The 20,426-nt window shown below is 39.2% G+C and overlaps 2 protein-coding genes across 2 annotated transcripts; both read left to right on the forward strand.

Moving 5' to 3' along the window:
* The first annotated feature begins 6,225 nt into the window (after positions 1-6,225).
* On the forward strand, positions 6,226-10,729 carry kcna6a (potassium voltage-gated channel, shaker-related, subfamily, member 6 a). The gene is made up of 2 exons (XM_043227484.1): positions 6,226-8,020; positions 9,643-10,729. Exon 1 carries the CDS (start codon positions 6,563-6,565, stop codon positions 7,988-7,990), a length of 1,428 nt encoding a protein of 475 aa, XP_043083419.1. The 5' UTR covers positions 6,226-6,562; the 3' UTR covers positions 7,991-8,020; positions 9,643-10,729.
* A 2,064-nt stretch (positions 10,730-12,793) lies between these two features.
* kcna1a (potassium voltage-gated channel, shaker-related subfamily, member 1a) lies at positions 12,794-19,578 on the forward strand. The gene is made up of 3 exons (XM_043228635.1): positions 12,794-12,953; positions 13,200-13,384; positions 13,711-19,578. Exon 3 carries the CDS (start codon positions 13,936-13,938, stop codon positions 15,409-15,411), a length of 1,476 nt encoding a protein of 491 aa, XP_043084570.1. The 5' UTR covers positions 12,794-12,953; positions 13,200-13,384; positions 13,711-13,935; the 3' UTR covers positions 15,412-19,578.
* Positions 19,579-20,426: the final 848 nt, after the last annotated feature.

The raw sequence follows: 20,426 nt of genomic DNA on the forward strand, positions 1-20,426 counted from the left end.
TGTAAATATTAGAAACCTGTGGATTGGATTGGTGCAAAATATGATAACTTTGTTTGTAGCGTTCGACTGAAAGTGACATCTGCGTGAACTATACTTCATACCTTGCTACACTATTAACACTTGGACATTTTTGCCTGTTATTTTTTTTTCCACTGTGGCCGCTATTTCTGAAGAAAGATTGCAGATCCATTTGAGCGGAAAGCGTATTTATCGTCGGTCTAAACAAAGTCTAAAAGAACCTGTTTTCCTGTGCATGAATCAGCTAAAGGAGCACTCTGCTCCTAAATCAATATTTCATACCTCTTCATTAAAACTTATTATTGATTTGATTTTAATGCAGACTAATGACAAATGGCATGTACCAGGGCATGTATTTTTCCATACAGTTGTTCAGCAAGTGTTGGAGGGCTATTAATACTAGCTGTAGTTCCTGGCAGTCCAGAGGGATACTCGTGGGGCTGGATACGGTTTCAGCTGCATCTGTGGGTAAAACATCTGTGTCTCCCAATCCTGTGTACCGAGACGATTGAGACATGATGCACACAATGTTCGCTTGTATTGCGTACGTCAACATACCAGCTACAGTATCAGTTTATTAGATGCTACGTGATTTATGGCTGTTCCAATTTAAGAATTCTTGAGGAATGATATTTACCCGTGTTCAATTTCACAGAATTTTGCACAGAGCAGTCACATACTTAAAGTATTCAATGCCCCCTTCGCTTTGTAGTTTTGCTGCTCAAGAAATTAATTTAAGCAGCTTTGTTTTATTTTATCACTCATATGTATCACTTTTTTATTCAGTTACACATAATTATTTAAAATGTTTTTGCATAACGTTTCATCCACACCACTAGGTGTCACTATAAGCCCAAGACGACGGCATAATGCAACGTAACATTTATTAAATGTGCCTGTTTTTGTACAGGTAAAGAAACTAAAAAATATTTTGTCACAAATTGATAGAAATGTAAGCCTCCATTAAAATGGCATTGAAGAAGATTTGCTTTTACGTTCGTTCACCCTCAAAACCAATGCTTTAATGTTGTGCAGGACACCCTTCAAGGCTTCCTTTCAGCAGATTTGACCGTGGCTCGACAGCAGACGGTGTCTGCGACTAAAAAGGGCAAGTCTTAATCAAGGCCTGTAATCATAATCCGGAAAGAGTCAGGGGAGGAACAGAGCATGCAGAAGATACCTTCCAACCTTCCGGATCTCCACTCTCAGGTTTCACCCCCTTGCTTCATGCCGTGGTCGCCTATCAGCAAAAACATGCTCATCAAACTCAACTGACACCCTGCTAAAACCGGTGACCATCAAACCCCCGAGAACTGGCGCAGTGCCTTGCAGTCGTATTCACTTTCTATGGAGGAAGCCTTGATCTGCGGCAGCTAAAGGTGTCGAAGTCAGCAGCAACTTAGCACTGTCTCGCACTACGAACCTGCTGAGCTCCAGTAGCAGGTGTTTTTTAACTTTTGACAAGAATATTTTTCACGTTAAATGTAGTAATTAGAAGTTGCTGTGATTCTTGTGGTCGATCTCGGTCACGTTAGAATACGTTTACATGGGTTAAAAATGTTTAAGTGGTTGATCATTTAAAGGAAAACCTCTTGGCAGTCTTCCTCCTGTCAACACCCATCGCCCATATATCAACCCATGTCACCTCTGTCTCGAAGGCCATTGCTATATTAGCTATAACACATTAGCTCAGTTGTAGTAAAGTCTTATAGTTACTATAAATAATCATTTTAAATGTCCAAATAATAATCTTGAAGATCCAGTCCCTTTTTTCCCTTTATTTTTATTTTTTATGTAATTTAACCTTTTAAAAGTCATTTTAAAAATAATTATAAAATGTCACAATTTATTATTGTTTATAAGGAAATTATAGCTGACAGTGCTTATTTATACTATTATTTTTAATTACTATTATTATTATTAATAATAGATTTATTTGTTAATGTAAATATATACAGTGGGTATGGAAAGTAGAAATTATATTGCAGCCATTTGCTAAAATCAGTTCTTTTTTTACCTCATTAATGTACACACAGCACCCCATATTGACAGAAAAACACAGAATTGTTGACATTTTTGCACATTTATTTAAAAAAAAAAAAAAAAACTGAAATATCACATGGTCCTAAGTGTTCGGACCCTTTGCTGTGACACTATATTTAACTCAGGTGCTGTCCATTTCTTCTGATCATCCTTGAGATGGTTCTACAGCTTCATTTGAGTCCAGCTGTGTTTGATTATACTGATTGGACTTGATTAGGAAAGCCACACACCTGTCTATATCAGACCTTACAGCTCACAGTGCATGTCGGAGCAAATGAGAATTATATGAGGTCAAAAGAACTGCCTGAAGAGCTCAGAGACGGGCAAGTGGCAAGGCACAGATCTGTTCATGGTTACAAAAACATTTCTGCTGCACTTAAGGTTCCTAAGCGCTAAGATGAATGCGATGTCCTCAACGAAAACCTTCTCCAGAGTGCTCAGGACCTCAGACTGGGCCGAAGGTTTACCTTTCAACAAGACAATGGCCCTAAGCACACAACTAAAACAACTTGGCTTCACAACAACTCCGTGACTGTTCTTGAGTGGCCCAGCAAGAGCCCTGACTTAAACCCAATTGAGCATCTCTGGAGAGAGCTGAAAATGGCTGTCCATCAGCGTTTACCGTCCAACCTGACAGAACTGAAGAGGATCTGTAAGGAGGAATGGCAGAGGATCACCAAATCATGGCTGTGTTTGATCAAAAGGGTGCTTCCACTAAATACTGAGAAAAGGGTCTGAATACTTTTTAATAAATCTGCAAAAACAATTCTGTGTTTTTCTGTTGATTATGGGGTGCTTAAAAAAACTTAAATGATTTTAGCAAATGGCTGCAATATAACAAAGATTGAAAAATATAAGGGGTCAAAAATATCGGCTAACTTGGTAAATATGATCAAAGAAAGCTGTGAAAATTAATAATTGATAATCCTTTTAATCTTTTATTTAAAAGAAAATCACAAAAATCCAACTTCTTTTATTGGATAATAAAAATTTTAACTTTTGAACCTGAGATTTAGCCAGTCATCCAAGTAGTTGAGCATGCGAATGCCCTGTTCTCTTAATGGTCTCTGTAACCTTCGTAAAGACATGGGGTGACAGGGAAAGCTTAAAGGGTAGGACCTTGAACTGATACACCCGACCTTCAAACGCAAACCGCAGGAATGGTCTATGGCACGGAAGAATCGAGACATGAAAGTACGCGTCCCTCAGGTCGATTGCTGCAAACTAATCCCGGGGAGGGATGCACCCGAAGATGCATTTCTGGGTCGACATTCTGAAAGGAAGCTTGTGAAGTGCCGCTTGCTCTTACACTTACCGGCAGGTTTGGCGCAAGCCTGGATGGGCTGGATGGCTTCCCTGCTCCACAACGCTGCTTTGCTGAAGGCTGCTGCGTCGGCTGTGTGGGAACGGGGGCAGCGGCAGCAGGGCTCCCTTCTCCAACCTTATCAGGCATTATAGGAGAAAATTTTGAGCTGTTAAACTGGCAAACGGACGTTTCCAAAAGTACTGTATAGAAAAGGTAAACTCCTGTTAATTGTGGCCAGTGTGTATTAGAGGAAGAAGATTTATTTCATAATGTTTCCCCATTTTAAATTCTTATTATCCAGTAAAAGGTTAGGTTTTTAAGATTTTTGAAATAAAATATCAAAATGGATTAACAAAGCAGTTCAATTTCTTTGAACATATTTGCCAAGGGTAGCGATATTTTTGGCCATGACTGTATATATATATATATATATATATATATATATATATATATATATATACTAAATTCTTTAACAGTAAACTATATATAGTACTTCTGTATACTTTTATAATTTGTATTAGTAAATTTTTTCTTAAATATTTCTATTAGGCCTGTCAAATCAAATAAGTGCATGCAAAATAAATTTTGTCTTTACACGTGTTTGTGTACAGTACATATGTATTCTTAAATATATGCATTTAATCACAGTGCATTTATACACACTTATGTAAACACAAACTCCTTTCAATTTTGGATGCGATTAATCAATTTGACAGCAATGATTTCTATGTAGTTTCTAATTCATTTATATTTGTAATCTCAGTCATTTTAGTGCTTTAACTTTTTTTAATTAAACTACTTAATATATTTGGAACTTGATAGTTCAATTCTCATTCACTATTGGCTGTCCAGGAAAAAAAGGCTGCCCAGACATTCACACAATGACACGAGGCTGAGTAAATGATATAATCTTAGGCTGAACTATCTTTTTAAGGAGGAATGTGGCCTCACATGCAAATGAACGGTGCCAAAACATACTTAGTACGTGAATGAGTACGAATTTGTCCCACTATTACACACACAAGAGTTTTTTAAGGTACTATCACACACAGGGGATGGTGAAAGTATTAAGCTGCCTGTTAGACATGAGCTTGTAATATGAGACGATAAACTGAACGGATACTCAAGCGGTTAAACTCATCAGAGCTTTATTTAGCCACGGGAAAGACTCTTATTATATAGCTTACACAACTGCACAGAAGCAGAGAGTAACTTTCATTGAAGATTATCAGCGCCACAGGTCTCAGCTCCATATTAAGATCTTTGAAATTTGAGGGCCTAGGGGTTGTCATAGCTGAAAACATGTTAAATTCCATGCATGTACCATTACACCATCACACACGAGGTGGAACGTGAGCCCAGATTCCTCAGGAACCTGACGGCATCTGAACATTACAGGAGTTCCACGCTGACGTTTGGGTGTGAATGGAATGATGATATCTCATCCCAATGGGCTGTCCTTCACTCACATGGCCAGCGCTGGTGCCATAATTATTAAGATGGCATATTGCTTACTGTCAGCATTTTCCCCTCACGGGAATCCCTGGCCTTTTCTGCCCCGGCTCGAGGGATTTGCCTGTTTATCGGGTCCATCTCCAAGACTCAGTCTGCTGTTACTGATTGCTTGGAAGTGCCTTAGTGATTTATCATGTCTGTTTATATCCACTTATTTTTAATGCCGGAAAGTAACTGTTGTAAACTTCGTTAATAAAAAAGACAGAGATGCGGCTATAAGCAAGTTACAGTAGGTCACGTCTCAGATAATTGCATGGAAAAATATAATTCTGCATGAAATTATAAAATATATTATTGCAGTTAAGAAGCCCTTAAGGGAGGAAAAAACACTTTCTGTATATTTTGTTGTTGACATAAGTTGCAAGTATAATAAACCTTTTTGGTATTCAAAATAGTTGGTCTCAGTATCTACCTGTGTGTGTGAACCTTACATTCCTATTTGTGGTTATTGTTATAAATATTACGCCAAATAAAACCGAAAACTCGTGGTTTTGATACGCATATATATATATATATATATATATATATATATATATATATATATATATATATATATATATATATATATATATATATATACGCGTATATATGAGACGGGCGTGTTTGGCGTGCATATGATACGCTGTTTTCACGTAGATATAATTCGCATATACCTCCCGACCCTAATCATACCCATCGCTAGCTTATACCCTAGCATATAGGAAGTCTATTTTGGCGTATCTATAACACGAGTTTTCCGTTTTATTTTGTCGTGCCGTTCATACGCACATTCATAAAACCTTATAGTTACCGCCGAAATAAATAAACAAAGCAAAAGAGGAGAAGCATTACCAAGCCAGTTGATCCAGACAACTTTCGACACACACAGGTGTCGGAGGTGTGGTGATTCTCTCTCTCTCTTTCTCCATATCAATCAGCACCAATGAACCTCAGGCATCATCACATTTCTGCTTGGGGCCTCATGGTGTTAGTTGTAAAGTCGGCCAATGTAACCGCTGCTAATGACTCTTAAGGAGTCGCCCTGCTCGGCTGCTCAGGTGTCAGTCACGCCAGCATTTTCAAGTTCAAGAGGCAGTTCGAGGGGCCCGGGCTGGAGCAACGCTACGAGAGCTTGAGGATGTGAGAAATAAACAGTTCGGAAGCATTTCTGAATTCGCGAACTACTTGAAATGGGTCACTCCCAAAAGAGCGGCAACGATATTAATCAACAGTATTGTTTTACGAACACGTAAATGTTGGCTTTTGTTTTATATATCGTGTTATATTTATAATAAAACATTTGATAAACATAATAACCAAAAAAAAAAAAAAAAAAACGTCGAGTTCTTAGGTCTTCTTCAAATTACAGACTGTAACTTCGTGCCACTAAAGTTCAAAACACCCGACGCCATTGCTTCGGTGTGCCAATCAAAGTCAGCCCACCCATTGCTGTCTTAAGCAGTCTGTGTGGTACTATATCTGTTTGAGCTCTCGGCTGAGCATGTTGTCAGAATGACTTCTATTTAATTACGCCGATAAACTAGTAAAAAGTTTTCCAAACATCTTCAAAGGTAGCTCGCTAGCTTTTAGAAGTTAGTTTAGGACTCAAACGTCGTCAGGCTGGAGCTGTCGGATCCAAAAAACTGGTGGAGTGGCGGAAAGTCGAGGAGGCACAATAAACAGCACTCTCGAGGGGCAAAGATGTCCCGAGAGAACCACGATGAGAGTGTGGACCACGCTGCCCCCTTCCAGGACATCTGTGAAGTGGAGCCCCCCGACCAGGAGTGCTGCAAGCTAGTCACCATCAACATTTCGGGTCTGCGTTTTGAAACTCAACTTAAAACCCTCGCAAGGTTCCCCAACACGTTACTAGGAGACCCAATTAAAAGGATGCGGTTCTACGACCCGCTGAGGAACGAGTTCTTCTTCGACAGGAACCGACCCAGTTTTGATGCCATCCTGTACTACTATCAGTCCGGCGGGAGGCTTCGAAGACCCATCAACGTGCCGGTTGAGATCTTTATGGATGAAATAAAATTTTACGAAATTGGAGATGAGGTAATCGACCGTTTCCGAGAGGACGAGGGTTTGTTAAAAGAAGACGAGCGTCCGGTTCCGGCCAGTGAGTTTAAGCGTCAGATCTGGCTGCTCTTTGAGTATCCCGACAGCTCTGGTCCGGCCAGAATGATCGCTATAGTATCTGTCATGATCATCCTGATATCCATTGTGATCTTCTGTTTAGAAACTTTGCCGGAATTTAGAGAGGACGACCGTGTGTTCAACAACCACCTTGCGCCGAACGGAACGACTACTGGAAAAAAATCCAGTATCTTCACGGACCCGTTCTTCTTGCTGGAGACCATCTGCATCATTTGGTTTTCCTTCGAGCTGTTTGTGCGGTTTCTTGCATGCCCGAGCAAACCCGCCTTCTTCAGGGACATCATGAACATCATAGATATCGTTGCTATTCTTCCATATTTCATTACTTTGGGTTTGGACCTAAGCGAAGTCCAGTCAAACTCTCAGCAGACCACGTCTCTCGCCATACTGAGAGTTATCCGCTTGGTGCGCGTCTTCAGGATTTTCAAACTCTCCCGGCACTCCAAGGGTCTCCAAATTCTCGGTCAGACTTTACGAGCGAGTATGCGAGAACTTGGACTGCTCATATTTTTCCTTATCATTGGCATTATATTGTTCTCCAGTGCGGTGTACTTCGCAGAAGTGGACGACCCGGAATCGTCTTTTACCAGCATCCCAGACGCGTTCTGGTGGGCGGTTGTTTCCATGACTACTGTCGGATATGGCGACATGTACCCAGTGACGATAGGAGGCAAAATAGTTGGATCGATGTGTGCCATTGCCGGAGTTCTTACCATCGCCCTCCCGGTACCAGTGATAGTGTCGAATTTTAATTACTTCTATCACAGAGAGCACACCGAAGAGGAGCAGGTGGAATATACGCACGTAACTTTCGGTCGCCAGTTGCCCGTCGCATGTGACATAAACAAAAGCGACAGCAAACCCTCGCTCGCGAAATCGGAGCATTCAGACGACGACGACGGGAATTCAATAAGCGTGTTGAATTTCAATCCATCAGAGGAATATACGGGCAAGCTCACTGATGTATAGGAACACCAAAAACACCGCAGGCGCATCAGTGTGAGTATTAGTCTCGCTGTCTAAATACTCGGGGTTTGTTGTTTCTAGAGTTACACAATATTGTGGCTGCATGAACCTTATTCAGAACTAGACATGTGACCTCACAGCTGAATTTGAAATTAGCGCGCCAAGCTTCTACGTTGCTTGGCAACCCGAATAACCACGTTGAGCCTTACGTCATCTCAGAATGTTTACTAACACGAAACGCGCGTCCCTGTTCTTCAGCTCATGAACTATTCTATTCCATTTCGCGGAATATAAAACTAGTTCACACTGAAAATCCATTTTAGATACTTGCACTTAAATGGAATGTTGGACACTTCATTTTTTTGTACCTGCTCTTTGCTTTATTAACGTTTTAGATGATTATTAATACTAATGGCATATAGAAGAATGATACGATAAAACATATTCAGTTAAATATAATTGAATTGGCATGTGCCTTATGCAGCAATGTCACTTGCTTACTTTTACAGTTGTATATTAAAGTAAAGCTTTTTTAATAAACTACTCTATAAGGGGAACATTAAGTCATTGATAAAACAATTTTATAAAATATGTTTTATCTTTATCAATTCCATGGCCACTAGAGATTGTAAATATGTCAAATCCTCTCAATCATAACTCAACTGCTTCTTAATTAAATGTTCTCTATTCGTACAGAATATTTGGGTATATGATGTTGGGCACTTGATTGGGAATAACAGGAATTTCATAGTGGAAAAGGACAAAATAAAGACAAATTTACTAACATACATGAAGGAATGCAAAACGGTAAAATGAAAACATCTTTCAATAAACCTCAAAAATTATAGCATTATTTTATTAGTCTAATGGGTGAAATTCAGTAATTTAATTTAAGATTAAAAACTGAAAGACACAAAGAATTATAATTTTTTTTTTAGCACATTTGGTAACATATTTAGTAGATAAAAAAATCACTGTTTAATAAAAACAAACCTCCTATAGTGTTGAAAAATGAAAACTTCATCAAACCGAAATGTATTTATTTTGTTACAAATAAAAATATATAAAAATAATAAGCAGGCCTAGCTGTTTTCTGCTATACCACAAAATACCAGAATATTAAAAATCGAATTAACGATATATATTTTATGCAGAAGCCTTCTCCAATTGACATGGCCCTTGGCTGTGTTGGACACTTCATGCTTTCAACCGTCACAACTTCTTTCTTTACATAATGAAAGGGCTATCGGACTCCAGTTTTGGTGTCAAAATAACTTTATAACCCCATACAAGTCATACATTGGACTGCTGAATATATAGTGCATGATATGTAATTTAGGACAGAATCCAAACCTGCACTTCAGCAGCTGTAAAATTAAAATAAATATTTTATTTCCAACAGAAATTGTTATTATTAATGGTCTAAGAATAAAGGCCTATAGCTACAACCGTGAACAGGGCATAGAGAAGAGGTTCGTGTAAATATCAACTTATTTTTTTACTTGTCGCTTTAAAAGGACCAACGTAATATTCGACCGCCCCCTTGCGGCGGAATCAGAGTTCTGTAGAAACTACGAGCCTACACTAATGTCACATTGAATGACAGTTGCATGTCTCTTTATCTGTCACCACATTAATGTTACTTATAATTGCAGGAAGCAGCAGCCGTATGAAGACATTTCTTCTCTAAAAAAAAGAAGACAGAAGTTCATGTCACCTGCATAATCATGCCATGTGTGTGTATTTTTGTCAGTAGCGGTCCGCCAGAGGAGAACTAACTTCAATGTACCCATCAATGTGCTTAATGCGTATGATAATATATTTGTATTACGCGAAAGCACTTACTGTTTTTAATCGGAGCACAGACCAATCAGAGCATTTTCGCCAAAATGCGAAACAAGGCTAATGGAGTTCGCTTCCTTCCGCAAATAGAGAGACATGCGTGTAAACCAATCAGATTTCAGTATCGTGATGTTGCGTCATCAAGCCTGCCCGTCAGATAACAGGTGAACAGGAGCCAAAATATCAATTAAATGCTAAATAAAAATACCTACCAAAAAGAAGGAGCGTATCATTGAATTATTGCTTGAAAGAACGAGCCCTGATCTATGTAAAAAAAAATAAAATAAAAAAAAAGTTTAAAATGTAAATGTATGTATATTTGAAGTAAGCTATATGTGCACATCTGTATATGGCGCTGCAATTTTTTCGTTTATTATCGCGATTATAATGCTATTATCAATGTTATTTTTTATATCAAATGTATCATTTGTGTACATAAGCAAAATTATCAGCATGTAGGCTATATATATATTGGTTCATTGATTAGTATTACTTTACAAATCAGCCTCTCAAAAAAATCCTCACAGGCCGCTATTGATTTTTGTAATAATGTATTATTGTACTATAGTTGTAATCTAGAACTAATTAGCATATTCTTTATAAAATGTTTTAAGCTTTTGTGCCATTGCCTTGTAAGATATTGTTATTTAAAATATCTCGATAATCTCTGCCTTGTGTAAGATGGGTGTTTCGAACATGCGAGAGTTGTTCTTTACATATGTTGCCACTTCTCAGGATAAAATATAATACGGTCTGACCCTCGTGTTACCTTAACATCTTGGCAAGTTAACCTGCCCACATGACAGCTGCAGACCACAAGCAAGCTATTTTTGTTACATGTCAATGAGGTATGAATTGTTAACTTATTTTTGATAAATAAATATTTTGTCACATTCATAATCCAACGTTGTTTGCATCATTTCTCTTGAAGGTTTTAAAGTAAAGCTTTGCGTTATGGACTGCAGTCTAATAATAAATGGCTGAGTATAATCCCGTGAAAGATGTTTTTTGTAATATTTATTAGAAAAATACTAACATGCTGATGATGCACGATCAACCGTGGCATTGTTGCATGTTACCTGGAATAATACTGTTGACTAGACATATCTCTGGGCAAAAGCTCATTGCCACGTCATTAAAAGTAAATTGTGCTTAGTGGACGTGCTTTTAAAAAAAATGATGTTTCCAAAAGATAATGTATAGTCATGTTCAGTTTAAACAGAGCAGTGAAACATGCACAAAACTGAACAATTACTCCATTAATAATGTAAAGCAGGTGGGATCTATGACACTTCAGACAGCTCTGATTAATGACTACTGATGCATTTATGTTGATTGAACAAATCGCTGCTCACCAAAAGTAGCCTATACTGAGGGGAAGTCATTGAACGGTAAAAAGAGAAGGGAGGAAAGGGCTGCCCATTTCTTATTCATGATATTTAGCAGTTAAGAGCTCACTCCAGCTGCAGTTCTAACAGTGCCTCATAATGAAAACTGTAGTGCTTTTACTCTCTTTGGCTGATTGACATATTTAGAATTGGTCTAAAACAAATTAGTGCTCGAATCAACTTGATGAGTTTACCGTAGACTAGTTAACATTTCGCATCTTATGCAATGGCTCATATTTATTTGCGGTATTTTTCTGTTTAAGCTTTCCCTTTCTGAATTAAATCACCAGCTCTTGTACACTTTTCCTGACACTAATGGAGGGGATGTCATGCACAGATCAGTCATTTGCATCGGTTTGATTATGTTTGTGCGCAACCTACTGGTGAATTGGAGAAAACATCACTGGCCACAATCATTAAAAAAATGATGGGTTCATTTAATCAAGGAAAGTATTATTACATCATCACCAGAATTACATCGGATTGTTTATTAAATCCATTAAGCTTGCAACGTTTATTGAACGTTTTTATGCTGGACATATTTAAGTTATTTTGGGAGGCTTAAAGTAAATCATGGCTTTGTAAAGTTTAAAAAAAAAATAGAATAAAATTATAATTAAAATTCTGACATGTTGACATAGCAAGAGCCTAGACATTGTTTTAAAACAGTATCAGTATTTAAATATTATTCAAAATATTATTTCTTAAAATACTGCTGTCTGCTAAACTGAAGTAAAACGTCCTATTTAAGACTTTTTTAATGTGTTTTAATGTAGGTAAATGGGTAAGGGTAAATGAAGTAACAACTATATCAGAGTTAATTGTGATATATAGAGTTAATTGTAAAATATTGTAAGGAAATAATACTGTTCACATAATGGCGTTTGAATCATCCAATAATATCTTTGTGAAATGTGAATGCAGCAATTATTATTTAAGCCTCTAAGTAGGAACGCCAGCATCTTAAAGAGATCTCTTTTCTGTCGCGAATTTGAAGTGAATTATACAGACGTGATTATTCCACCATGACAGAAAACGATGTCGAAATCCAAACATTCAAACGTTTGAAAAAATAGGTAGGTGATTCTACGGTAAGATGAAGGTGAGGATTATCAAAACAAACTGCCTATATAACCGGCGTATGCTGGAAAGCACTCTAACCGAGTGTGCTGCAAAAATCAACGTCCGTCCGAGTACATACACCCACGTTATTCTATAAATATTCCAACCCCCGCACGATCCAGCCTCAAACAACACGCATGGAGCTGTGCGGCTCTAGAACTCTTTTGGGTGGAAAAAAAAAGTCGCAGTATTCCACGAAGAAGAGCACTTTAGAGAAGTCGTCTTTTTATTGTGGTTATTGGTTAGTGTGGTCAGTTAAAGTATCTGTGCACATTAGTGCTCGGCGAATCAGATACTGCGCCAGTGTTGGCACATAAATGCTCTCGCGCATTGCGTGGACAAGCACTTGTGGCCACGCGCGGTCTGCATTGCGTCGAACCCCTCCCCCATACTGTCCTACCCCCCTCTCCCGCTCCGCGTTCTCCCATGTGCAATACAGTGCAACAATATGTTGGGCATGATTAAGGAATTATTCCCTCTCCCCTTATTGATCCCCCTTTAAGAAGCCTTTCGCATCCATACCCCCTGTCAGTGCGTCCAGATAAAACAGACCGCTCGTCATCTTGTCTACTCGTAAGAGGGAAATTTTGCTGATGCAGTAATGTCTGGAAATGGTATGGTTCGCTTTTGCCCCCTTAATGTATCTCCCGCCTGAGCTGAGCTGCAGCATTACAATTTCTCATGCAGTATAAGCCATTTACACCAAGGTGCCGCCGCACGAGCAGGAGTGGAGGGAGGACGTTGCGGCTTCATGTTTTCTTTTAGCCTTTTTCTCCGCTTCTTGTCTTTTAGCACGCGTTTATATTGAATGTGAAGCTTTGTAATACACCTCAAAGCCATATTATTTTTGTTCATTATAGCATCGCTTGCGAATGTCGTGAATCATTTCCGTCATGGATGTGACATTTATGGACCGCAGCCGAACAGTTTGAAAGTGAGAAGATGTGAAGAGCCTTTTACAAGCCTATTTTCACAACAAAAGGGAATCGAGGGTGCATTGCTGACAGGAGACTGCCGGCAGAAGACGCATTCCTTCAGTAGCGAGGTGAGCACTAAAACTGCCTGAATAAGCCTGAAGTGAAAGTCATTTTCATGTTTTCCTATTTATTTACTTACTCAATCTTAGCTATAAGCAATTGAATAATATATAGTGAAACTGTATGCATGTGGCGATGGAGTAAAAGTGACACTGTCCTGTCACGTCTTTTCCATAACCCCAATGAGCATAATAATTCAGAACTGCGCCCTTAAGGCTATATGCACTTATCTGATTTATACATACAATCACAAGTAAATAAATAAGCAGTGTGAACTTGCTGAGCTAGCAAATATCGCCGCTGTTCGATCCATTTTTCTCTGTCTCGGTGACAGAGGCAGCCGTAGTGGATGCAGCGGAACGGAGCGATGGTCGAATCAGTGACAACCGCAGTGGGGCCACACTGAGGAACGATCAAGTTATATCCTATACCCAGGGTTCGAGATAGATTTGAGGGTCTGGAAACGGAGAAAAGGAAGGAAAGCAACGCTTTTGGGAGGGCAGTTGGATGTCTGCTCAATTAAATTAACTCCTGCGGAGCTCCAACTTTGACCTGCAGGATGACAGTCGTGGCTGGGGACAACATGGACGAGACCTCTGCCGTGCCGGGGCATCCGCAGGACACGTACCCCCCTGACCACGACGATCATGAATGCTGCGAACGGGTGGTCATCAACATAGCAGGGCTGCGTTTCGAGACCCAGCTCAAAACTCTCGCCCAGTTTCCAGAGACTCTGTTAGGTAACCCAAAGAAACGAATGCGGTATTTCGATCCCTTGAGAAACGAGTACTTCTTCGACAGAAATCGCCCGAGCTTTGATGCCATCCTCTACTACTATCAGTCCGGGGGGAGACTGAGAAGGCCTGCCAATGTCCCGTTGGATATGTTCTCTGAAGAAATTAAGTTCTATGAACTTGGGGTCGAGGCGATGGAGAAGTTTCGCGAAGATGAGGGCTTCATTCGCGAGGAAGAGCGGCCCTTACCAGAGCGCGAGTTTCAGCGGCAAATCTGGCTTCTTTTCGAGCATCCTGAAAGCTCGGGGGCGGCCAGAGGAATTGCTATTGTGTCCGTTATGGTCATTTTAATTTCCATTGTCATTTTCTGTTTGGAGACTTTACCTGAACTGAAAGGGGAACCAGAGAAGGTGGTTATAGGCAACAGCACCTTCTACTCCAAACCAAACATCATGGCCGATCCCTTCTTTATCGTAGAGACACTCTGCATCATCTGGTTCTCATTCGAACTGATAGTGCGCTTCTTTGCGTGCCCAAGCAAAGCGGCCTTCTTTAAGAACATGATGAACACCATAGACATTGTGGCCATCATCCCCTACTTCATCACACTGGGCACAGAGTTAGCAGAGGATGCCGATGGAGGGAAGGAAGGAAAGGGCGAGCAGGCAACATCACTGGCCATCCTCAGGGTGATCCGTCTGGTCAGGGTGTTCAGGATCTTTAAGCTGTCCAGGCACTCCAAAGGCCTTCAGATTTTGGGGCAGACCCTCAAAGCCAGTATGCGAGAGCTTGGATTGCTAATTTTCTTCCTCTTCATTGGTGTCATATTGTTCTCCAGTGCTGTGTATTTCGCAGAGGCAGAGGAAAAAGAGTCCTACTTCAGCAGCATCCCAGATGCGTTCTGGTGGGCAGTTGTGTCGATGACGACCGTGGGCTACGGGGACATGGTGCCAGTGACTATAGGGGGCAAGATCGTGGGTTCCCTATGTGCCATCGCCGGTGTGCTGACCATCGCCCTCCCCGTGCCTGTCATCGTGTCCAACTTCAACTATTTCTACCATAGAGAAACCGAAGGAGAGGAGCAGGCCCAGCTCCTCAACGTGAGCAACCCCAACATAGCCTCCGATTCCAACTCCAGTCGTCGCAGCTCCTCGACCGTCAGCAAGTCTGAGTACATGGAGATAGATGGAGACATAAACAACAGCATCGACAACTTCAGAGAGGCCAACCTCAGAACTGGCAACTGCACTATCCCCAATCAGAACTGTGTGAACAAAAGTAAGCTGCTAACCGATGTCTAGAGACACAGTAGAAAATTCAGTCACGTACATATGAATGCTTACTTTACCTTCTCTCGTGAGCCCTTGCAATGCGAATATCTCTACAATGCAGACGAAAGAAAAATATGACACCAAAACATATAGAACATAACTGCAGCAAACGAGGCCGATGATTCGGTGTACACTTAGTCTACATACATTTCCAAAGAGGATGATTGAGAAAAAAGCCTCCTCGAGCACCTAGCTAATGTCCACAGGCATTGAAGGACTCTCGACGACGGGATTACTAAAACATCACGCATGGACTGCAGACTACATTTCAGCAAGCTGCACACTGCATCCGGGAACGTGCATAAAAGACCAAGTGCAGTGTTCGGTGGACGCCTCGTCCGTAGGTGGTCTTCTTAACTGACCAGCAAAGCACCTTATATGAACAAGACTTATCTTCTGCTGGGATGCTACGGAGGCCAAGGTCATCGCCTCATGGACATCCGCATTGCTGCTATTTTCCAGCAGATGCTGTAATTTAGATATCACCAAGTGATTAAATGCCATGCCCTTTAGATATAAGACAGCACAATGCCGAAAGAGGAGCCTCATAGTTAGCATGTTTTGATTATCCTCATTTTGATATTGGCATGCGTCGGACATTACCTCATGACGATAGGAAATCCATTCCTGTTTTGCTTTTCTTTTGCCTTCGGTTCCATCAGCTCCCCTCTCCATCGACCTCCGCCATGAAAAGTGCACTAGTGTGTCATGATTTGAGATGCTTATCATTTAGGTGTATTTAAAGACTGAATGTTTAACCTTACGGGAAACAGAATCTTAATGATATCATAGCATGTCAAAAGAACCTGCATTATGGCCTAATCAACTAAGGTACTGTGTATCCTAGTATATTTAATGCATGACATCGGTATAATACAGCTTGTTGCAATTGAGATACCTCATAAGGGTGTCGTTGTTACAATCAGGGAAAACTAGGGACGTCGATTCCTTGACATTTTCTGAAATGTGACAAAATATATATGCAAGCCCCAACGCTGGGATGCAAACTTTTCAATCTAAAACATAGTCAAAGACACAGAAAAAGAACTATCAAGATACTATCAAATGCATATACTCATACTAAGCGCACCTGTTAAAAGAAAAAATAATATAACTTAAATAGTGCAGTGCATGGGCATTCTCTCTCTCTCGAGGAAAAAAAAAAGAAAAAAAAAAGAAAACTATGGGCAATTATACTTCACGCTTCCATTTTGCGATCAAATTTAGGATTTACAATATCAGAAATCGCTTAATTTATCTTAGCAGGATGCAAAAGAGATCATGGCAGAATTACTCATATTAGTTGCTAGTGCCTTTGACCCTCTCAGCAACCGGACAGGTGAAAGTGCCTCTGAGTAACTGGAGTTTTAGGCAGGGCAAGGGAACAATATCTGCTCTAGAACTGTCGTAATGTATGTTGAGGCTGGTCATTACAGTGTATACAGAGTGCTTTTCATTTTTGTTCTTGTTATTTTGAACGTGACACACGGTTGTCAGGCACAAACGCAAACCTTTTCTGTGTTTTCATATGACAGCTGAGCTTGAATATGAAATCGGACGTACGGCTTTCACGCGACGGGACCTTTTAGAGTTTTCGATCTGCCTTTCGTTGTGGTTTTGATTATGTTGCTGTGCCATAATTAAGAGTCTACCTCAGTGAGGTCTCCGTACAGCTCACTGCAGAGCAGAACACGAGAGCACATAACAGCCTGTGAAGTGTGATGCTACGTCAGAAATCATACACTTAGAGTACCCCAGAATTAGCCTTTTTTCGAGCACTTACAGCAAGCGCAACAATGCGACCGCCCCAGACCCCTCGGATCTGAAACGCTCCCTTGCTAAGCACAATCAACGTTCACTTTGGTTCAGTTTATTATCACGGTCCTTTTTTTTTTTTTTTTTTTTTTTTTTTTTTTTTTTTTTTTTTTAAAAGGAGAGAGATCTGGGAAGAGAAAACAGCACAGGCTTTTCAAACACCACAGGGTACACAACTGTTGTTTTGACATGTCCACTTAATGTTAAAAGTCATGCTTAGCCCATCAGGGCTATATTAAGCCAGCAGGTACTGTAATGAACAAATTTTAACGCAGACCTAACTGATTTATTTAGTGTGCTGATGACTTAAATGTTAATGCAAAATCTTGTGTTCAAGCTAATGTGGGCCATTCCAGCTACATCTTTCCTTTCCATTTTCCTTGATAATTAAAAAACACTCTAAAATAGCCGCGATCGAATTAGCCCTTTTGGGGTAATTTCATTTAACAAACACAAGCAAGTCTGCCCGAGCAGCTCGTAAACAAGTTGCTTGACCATGTGATCTTTATTGATCCGTGAGGTGTGATTGTAATCAAAGGCAAACAGCAGTATTTTACCTCAGGCCGTTTCCTATCACACTAACATGGGTTTAGTCGCCTCTGTGTCAGGAAGAACTATTCAGGGTTTTATCAATCTGCTTTTTGTTTGTAATTCATAACATTTCTTCGGAGAAAAAAAGCTTAGCAAGCAAAACAATTACTGTTTAGAATTAGATTAATATAATATGGAACAATTGAATATAGGCAAAACGTTTCTACTGGCCGTGCGAGGAGCGATCAAACCCTTTGGTGCTATGCATAATCCTATATTTAATAACTACACCATAAATCTTAGCAATAGGGATCAAGTGTGTTAACAGGACTGTCCAAAATGCTTATTTTAATATTCACCAAGGGCTGTGGCAAACTTTTGATAAGAATCGAGATTTAAACCTATTAGAGCGCAAGAGAGAAATGACTTCCACCAATGATAGTGTGTTAGCTGACAAAATGTCACGTATTTTATGTCGAGACTGTAACAGAACAAAAACGTCCCCTTAACAAGAGTCGCTTCCTTTCCCTGTTGGAAGTTTATTTTGCCTCTGATCTGAGGTGAGGACCATTTATGAGCAACATTTTACATTAATTATGGCTTATAGAGGTAGGTCTTTTATCAGCTGAGTCTGTGTAAATTCATAGCATGACACATATTTATTTAGTTGCTTTTCTATTTATGAATTCACGTCTTTATTTCAGGAACGGGTGAAAGAGAAAATACACTGTAGTGGAAAAATAATTGTAAAAAAAAAAAAAAGAGAAGAGACTGACTTGCCATCATACCGATTACTAAGTAACCCGATATGAAAGCTGTCGAAAAATGAGAAAAAGTAGTTGTGCTCCCAGGTTGTGGCCTTTTGGAGGATGTTGCAGACATATTTATTTTCTTCACCTGCGTGGCCTCGTCTAGCTATATTACCATGTTGCGTCCATGTGGCACTATAGTTAACTGTGCTTTAAAGAACCCATGCCCTTGATAAAACTACAGTAGGCTCACAAACGAGTCCATAAGACAAGCCATTACAAATATATAGGAAGATTATAGCTTGTATTATCGATATCATGAAATAAATAAAAGAAATGACATTAGCATCGAAAATGTACTGTACATTGTACTTTTTTGTAATAACCTTAACTCCATACCGCCATACCAAACCAAAAACTCAACAGCAACCTAGCAATTGCAAAAATCTGCATGGTGTATGGAAGACTGCATGAGCTTAGCCTTTCAAAACTGAGGATCAACTATATTCTGGTTGCATCATTTTTTTTAAGCCCTTGCTGTCATTTGTTCCTAAAGCCATCTTCATTATTTATACTCTAACATTGTTCCCTTTTGTTTTTGGGAGAAATTCTTTAATTCGTCGAACTCCACTGATAAGATCTTTGTATTCGGTTTATTCGTTTATTTTGGCTTCATTTGAGATTTTGCTGTTTGCTTTCAGGATGCTGAATGATACAAATCATGGATTAGAATGTCGTGGAAGTTAATGATCTAAAAAGAAAGCAGGATACCCAAACTAGAGTCCATACAGTGATTCCGTACTGACCATCTCAGCTACATGTTTATGTTAGACAGATGATGACTCCATGTTAATGTTTGTTCCATGTACATCTGGTCAAACTGTTCGTGTTTCTGTCTTCGTTTTGCTAAATTGTGTTTCTGTGTTTTAATTTGGTCATACATTGACAAAGGCATGGTCTGTGATCTATGCAAGGGTTCTTTTGTTTCTTATGTCAAATATGATTTGATCATACATCCAAATCAATAAATTTTTAAGTATCAGCTGTCGGGTGTATGGTACTGATTTTTAAAGACTTTGTCACATTTTTTTATTGTTTAGCTCTGAATATGAATACTGTACACTTACAGTAAAACAGCAAAAACTGTCACTGGGGCAATTTTTTTTAAAGATACTAATATGTACTTTTAAAGTACTAAATATGTATCGTATGTAACCCTGTTATAAGTAGCACAGATTTATTTGTAGCAATAGCCAGCAATACATTATATTGGTCAAAATCATCTATTTTTCTTTTATGCCAAAAATCATTAGGATATTAAGTAAAGTTTATGTTTCATGAAGAAATTTTGTAAACTTAATTTTTGATAAGAACATCAGTTTTCTCAATATTTAGATTTTTTCCACCCCAGATTCCAGATTTTTAAATGTATCTCAGCCAAATATTGTCCTATACTAACAAACCATCCATCATCATCCTCATACATCAATGGAAGACATATGTATTCAGCTTTTAGGTGATGTACAGATCTAAAGTTTTAAAAATATTTACCCTTATGACTGGCTTCTTGAACACTATTTTAAGGTGTCCTTAAAACTACATCATACACTTAATATTATGATAATAGCATTTAAGTAATCCTAAACTAAACACTAATCCTAACCCAAACATGTACATGTAGTTCAATAACAATAGATGTATAATAATACTGTAACAGAATACATTTTTTTTAAAAAACGTATAACCAATACTGCCCCAGTGATATCATTGTGCTTTTTTTCTGAACCTGTAAAATTTTTATCCCGTTACTTTTATTTACAAGCATTAGACACAAAAACATTTCTCGACATGCTACATAAACAATTATCTTACATAAAATAAAGCAAGAAA

Source organism: Puntigrus tetrazona, chromosome 25 (assembly GCF_018831695.1).
Source record: "Puntigrus tetrazona isolate hp1 chromosome 25, ASM1883169v1, whole genome shotgun sequence".
Lineage (NCBI taxonomy): Eukaryota > Metazoa > Chordata > Actinopteri > Cypriniformes > Cyprinidae > Puntigrus > Puntigrus tetrazona.